The sequence below is a fragment of the Nannospalax galili genome, unplaced genomic scaffold (genome assembly GCF_000622305.1).
Source record: "Nannospalax galili isolate Female #2095 unplaced genomic scaffold, S.galili_v1.0 scaffold205, whole genome shotgun sequence".
NCBI classification, from domain to species: Eukaryota; Metazoa; Chordata; class Mammalia; order Rodentia; family Spalacidae; genus Nannospalax; species Nannospalax galili.
Window position 1 is genome coordinate 3,326,613 of NW_008353921.1, and position 6,129 is coordinate 3,332,741.

The 6,129-nt window shown below is 52.1% G+C and overlaps 1 protein-coding gene across 4 annotated transcripts in view; it reads left to right on the forward strand.

The window, feature by feature from the left end:
* Positions 1-5,685, forward strand: part of Pkig (cAMP-dependent protein kinase inhibitor gamma) — an 83,641-nt gene extending 77,956 nt beyond the window's left edge. For 3 of the 4 annotated variants that reach the window (XM_008851015.3, XM_008851013.3, XM_008851017.3), the window contains exons 3-4: positions 844-1,017; positions 4,957-5,685. In XM_008851015.3, coding sequence (XP_008849237.1) covers positions 867-1,017; positions 4,957-5,036 — 231 coding nt within the window. In that variant the 5' untranslated portion in view covers positions 844-866 and the 3' untranslated portion in view covers positions 5,037-5,685. The remainder of the gene's footprint in view (positions 1-843; positions 1,018-4,956) is intronic. The other variant, XM_017802697.2, reaches the window with a different exon arrangement.
* The last annotated feature ends 444 nt before the right edge of the window (positions 5,686-6,129 follow it).

The following is a 6,129-nucleotide window of genomic DNA, read 5'->3' on the forward strand; positions in this document are numbered from 1 at the left end:
TGTCATTCTTGGATCTTGATTGATATGTTGCTTCCTGAGTACCAGCCTTGGTCAGATCTGGCCATCACTCTAGCTCCCTGCATACTCCCTTGAAGCCCTGAACATGTGGTCACAACCTAGCACATGGTAGTTTGATGCCACCTTCAGTGGATTGTAAACTCTGTGAGGATGGTGACAGTGCTGGCTTGTTCATTGCTGCACCTGTAGCCCCTAGCTGGTGCCTGGCACGGGGTATGGTACACATGGAAATGCTGATAACTTTGCTTTGAATAAAGACTGAATGAGTGTTTTCTCTTAGTTTCTTACATTTATTTATTTATTTATTTATTTATTTATTTATTTATTTATTTAGTGTGTGTGTGTGTGTGTGTGTGTGTGTGTGTACGTACACTCACATGCCATGGCAAACATGTGGAGAGGACAACTTGGGGGAATCAGTGTTTTCCTTCCATCATGTAGGTTCTGGGGATTGAACGCAGGTCATCAGGTTTGGCAGCAAGTGCCTTTACTTGCTGAGCTCTCTCCCTGATCTGAACACATCTTCTTTAAGATTGTGGTTGTCCAGCAGGGGACTCACAGTGACTTTTTTTTTTCTTTTTGGTCTTTTTGAGCTGTAGCCCCAGATGGTCTGGAACTCTCTAGGTAGACCAGGCTGGCCTGGAACTCACAGAGATCTGCCTGCCTCTGCCTCCCGAGTGCTGGGATTAAAGGTATGTGCCACCACGCCTGGCCCACAGTGACTTTTTTTCTGTGCTTTCTACTCTATCCTCAGTGAAAGAGGCAGCAACTGCCATTTTGTCACATTGGTGCCTCATTTTTGCCCTCCCGTCCCTGTTCCCACAGGCCTGAGGAGCGATGCGACAGGCATGATGGAGGTTGAGTCCTCCTACTCAGACTTTATCTCCTGTGACCGGACAGGCCGTCGGAATGCAGTCCCTGACATCCAGGGTGACTCAGAGGCCGTGAGTGTGCGGAAGCTGGCTGGAGACATGGGCGAGCTGGCACTTGAGGGCGCAGGTCAGAGCCCGTGTCCCCAGCATACTGGTGGGCAGAGGGGGGTGTCTGCCAGCTCCAGCTGGCCTCTTAAGTCCTATGCTGCCCACACTTCCTCAGAGAGTTAGTAGCTTATAAATTAGGCCTGTCTCTTGGTCAGTGGCAGAATCTAGCCAATTTCTAGGGTGGAGAGTGCCAGCATCTCAGTCCTGCATCTTTCCACCCCCACAGCCACCATCTGCCCTCCAGCTACTCATTGGTGGTCCCTGTCCTTATGCCCACTGGCACCCCTGCCCTCCTTGAACAGCATCCTTCCCTAAACTGCCTGATGCCATGTTAGAGCCAAGCCGCTCTTCATTGCTCCCCAGCAGTTGTGCCCAGCTGGTGCCCTGCTTGGCTTTAGGTCCTGCCCATGCCACGTTACCCCCTGCCTTCCTGCACACATGTATCTTTGCTTCTCAGTCAAGGTGCAGAGCTCCCTTGTCAAAGTCTTTTACTTCAGTGTGGCCTCTGCTTAGAACTTCTCTCAGTGGTGCTAGGGCTGCTCACTGTTCCCTAACTCTCGGACCCTGCTTAGCAGATGCTCCGAGGCCTCCTCTGAGAGCTAACAGGCTGCCCTGGTCATGTCGCTCTTAGACAAGGTCTCATTTGTTTGATTCAGCTCTGGGAGTTCTGGGAGAGACGGGCCTCTATTGTGCCTGCATGTGGCAGGTGGCTGATGACCAGGCTGAATGGTCTAATGAAGAATTTGAGAGGAACCACCCAGTATTGCTTGGAATCCTGCTCCCCACTTCTCTCTCTCTGCCCCACCCCCACCCCCAGAGGACCCTGCTTGGCTCAGACAGACCCTTTTTTGGGAAGCCTCCCTGCTGCATGGCACCCCAGGGCCATGTTTGCCACTTCTTACAGCACCCAGTGGCTTCCTGCTGTTAGACCAGGAGCAGTCCTTGCAGAACCACAACCTTGTCTTTATCCAGTTAGCCTCAGTCCAGTATTCTTGGTCCATGCTGCCCAGAAGTGACCCAGGAGGACAGAACAGAGATGACTTTGAGGACAGTGACCCAACCTCTTATGGGATAGATCAACTGAGGCCCAGAGAGGTTGAGTGACTTGCTAGGGTCACCTAGCAAATTACCATAGTTGGTATGATAGTCTCTATGCCTGGAGAGAGCACCTTGCCCACTGCGCTTAGAACCTTACCCAGACCTGTTGGAGGGCGCTGGCCGCCCTTGTGCTGGCCTCTACTTCTTACTCAGCTGACGCCTCCATGGTGCTCACTCTGATCCCTCTGCAGCCTCAACTCTCATTCCTCCCTTCCTGCCCTTTCTTCCAGCTGGAGTAAAGTTATGCAGGCTCTCCAAAGCCCTAATGGGCTTCATTGCCAACTCGCTGGTCCCCATCTGCCTCTCATTTTGGAGGTGCCTTTTGTTTGAGGCCTTCTCTGGCTCAGCCCCTCTCAAGCAGAGGGTACCCCTTTCTCCTGCTGCTTCCATGGCCCTCTAAGCACAGCACCCCTCTAGACAGCTGTTCCAGCACAGGGGTCTCATGCCCTCTGTGACTGGCAGTGTTTGGCACATGACAGGTACCCACTCAGTGACTGCTCACTGCCCAGGAAAATAAGCAGTATATCCAGCTGGCATACCAGCACACTGCTAGGGCCTGCCTCAGGCTTCTGTGTCGTCCTCAGCTCTAATAAGCCTTGTTTGGTGCCCACCCACCTCCTCCTCAGCCATTGTAACTACTGGTCCCCTCATGCAGGCCCTTCTAATGCTGTTTGCCCTGACTCAGAACCCTAATGGTAGTGGAGCCTCCCAGTGCATGATGCTTGCTTGCAAGGTGACTGATGTCTAAGGAGACATGAGGACAGGACAGTGCTCACTGCCAGAAATTGGAGCGTGTTTGGTAGAGTTCAGGCAAGGTGACCAGCTGAGAAGCCTTCTGGAAGGCCTTAAATAAGCAGTGTCCCCAGGTTGGTCTGAGCCAGGCTCAGTCCAGCAGATGCACTGAAGCAGAAGACAGAGCCTCTCCTGAGGCTCTGAGGTACCTCTCCTGACGTTCTGGCTGCCAGCCTCTCCAAGCCCGTGGCCTGCCTGGATGTGTCAGCATTCCCCAGCATGCTGGGCACAATCTTTGCCCCTGGTGTCTTTTTACACCAGGAGCATAGATGTTGCTTTACTTTGCCTAATAACAAGAGAAGCCACAGGCCAGGCACGGAAAGTGGGATGCACTGCCCCCTTTCCAGGCAACGTATTTTCTCCTCCCTAGAGCTGGTTCCTAGGGAGTTCCAAGGTGCTGGTGGGAAAAGACCTTCTCTCCAGCCAAGGGAGAGCTGAGGCTAGCACAGAGGAAATGGGATTGTTACCGGACTTAGGTCACAGCCTGTGCCCCTCCCCCGAAAGCCAGGTTCTGCCACTTGTCCTCAATAAGCCAAATAAAAGAGCAGCTTAATAGTGAAAAGCAGAAAAGGGGATTTATTTTCTGTGTCCACATTGGGAAAAGGAACCAAAAGATCCAGTGACCCACCCCACCCCATCAGTCTTCCAGGTCTGCCATGAGGTGGAGGTTTAAGTTGAGGGTCAGAGTTGTGCACATCTACATGGGCTTGGTCAGGGTGTGGTCAGGCCCATCAGTGACCCTTCATTGCTTAGGCTCCATTCTTCTGCAAGGTGATCTGACAAGTTGCAAATCTCTTTCGGGAGAAAAGTTTCTCCTCTGGCTGGCCAGGCTTTAGGCCACCTCTTGTCTCAGCATGAGCCTCCTGGGGGCATTCAAGTGTCTTGGCCCTTTGTTTCAATAGTCTGGTGGCCAAAGTGAGAGATACAGTGTCTCTCTAGGTTATTTCATCCCTGCCATGGCAGTCACATGATTGTGTGCCTAATCATTCCCACGTGCCAGGTGACCTGTGGTCTACACCTCAGTGGGCAGAGGTATCAGCATCCTGCTTTACAGGTCAGGGGCTGGGCCCAGGTCAGCACATACTTGAGCCACAATGCCAAGTTCTGCCACCCTATTTACTACCCCAAGTGCCTGGGGGACATAGGAGACTGACCTGCCATCCAGCCTCTCTAAATGCCAGAGAATGCTGCTGAGTGGAAGAAGTTAGGCTGGGCAACAAGCAGGCTTTCTCCACCCCTTGACACAGGCATATCAGCTTGCTCTGAGCCTCTTTTCCTCATGTGTACATGACCCTAACCACACTTCCAGGTTGCTGTGGGGATTATATGATGAAATACCTGCAGTGGGCAGACCCAGAGCTCAGTACTAGCATAAAGATGGAGGCCAGATGGTGGCGCTTTGCCCACAGCCAGGCCCTATGGGGTGTCTTGCCTCTCAGGTATTGAGGCTGGGAGGGTTGAGGGCTGGGCACACACTGGCGGCTCTGCTCTTCCGGTACTGCTGTCAAGTGGCGATGGTAGAACTGCTGGTCCCACCTTCCATGGGTTTTGAGAGAAGCTGGGACTGAGAAGACCCCGCTCACACCCCACCCCATAGGGCAGGCCGCTCTCTGAACCTGATGCTCACCCTCATCCCAAACCAGCCTAGGTTTCTGGCTAGCTGGATGCTGCCAGTAACATGTTAGATCAGGCCACCTATCTATGTAACTTCACCCAGGAACCCGGGATGTCCAGGCCATGGTGGGCTCTCCTGAGCTGGTCTGGTTGTATCCAGTGCTGTTTTCTAAGAAAACACCCATTTGCCAAGCACCTACTTCCCACTGGGGACTCCATATTCACACCCTGTCCCCTTGGAACTGCATAAATACAGTGACCTCAGCAGCCCTTCACCTCTTGTTTATGCCTGTCCATAATCTGCCCTGCCTGCCTTTCCATGGGAGTGAGGCGTGAGCAAGCATCTCACTGGTCTTGGTCACCACTACCCCTAATCCAGCCCCTGGCCTGCTCACGGTCAGTTTGGCTGGTCTTTCCAGACTCCTCTGTGCTCACTCCTCCTCTTCCTCCCCAGAAGGACAGGCGGAAGGAAGTCCCACAGACAAGAAGGCCAGCAACCAGCCTGAGAGCAGTGATGGGAGCACCTCATCTTGAGTCTGACCTTGGTCCCAGAGGCTGGACGAGAGACCTACTGGCTCCTCCCAGAACCAGAGCCCTGGCACTAGCCCAGCAGCCTCTTCTGAGCCCATGTCCCAAGCCACCCAGGCCTACCTGAGAGGCCTCCCAGAAGCCTCTGTGGCCCCTCCTCCGGGAAAGCCCTCTGCCACACTCACAGGCTCCACCTTTCTGCCACCCACTGTGCCCAGGTACACTTTGAAGACACTGTCACCTAGGTATGTTATTTATTTAGCTGGGTGGGGCTTGAGCCAGGCCCTGCCTACCAGGTGAGTAGCCCCCACCTGGACTGGGACTGAGTCCCAGTACTCTCCCAGTGGTTCTTTCAAACAGCCTTCTCAGTTGGAAAGTTCTTCCTTGCCCTTTTTTAAAAACACTTTTAAATTTTTTTGAAAACAACTTTTTTTCAGCAGAGAGGGAGGGAGCTGACAATCACATTTTCTTTTTTGTTTTTAAAGCGGTTTTAAGCTCAGTTCTGATGATCTATGCAGCTCTAAGTTCCCTTGTGGAGCCTCAAGATCCAGTTTTAGGGAAGGGTTTTGGCTCAAAACTAACTGACCAATTCTTTGCCCTTTCTACCAAGAGAAGTGATACTTGGGCCCCAGGAAATAAATGCTGATTTGTGTGACTGACTTATTCTCTCTCTCTTAACCACTGAATGCAGAAGTCGAACTTCGTTTCCCCTCATTCATCACCAACTGACTTCCCCCAGTGCCCACACTTCCATTGGATGAACTTCTGAAAAAAATACCTCTGTTCCCAATGACTAGTCTATTCCTCATTCGGTGTGTGACAAACCCATTCTCACCCATCCTCAGCCCACATCTTCAGCAATCTAAAAGGGGGCAGGTGAGATGAGTTAAAGGCCTAACAACCTGAGTTTGAGCCCCAGAACCCAATGGTGGAAGGCAAGAACCAACTACTGCCAATTGTTTTCTGACATGCATGCACATGCACATGTTCACACGCACACAGAAATGCACACATATGTAAATAAACAAATGAAAATTTCAAAAATCACCCAAAAGACTCATACTAGAGTGGCCAGGAATCCGGAGCATGGGCACAAACA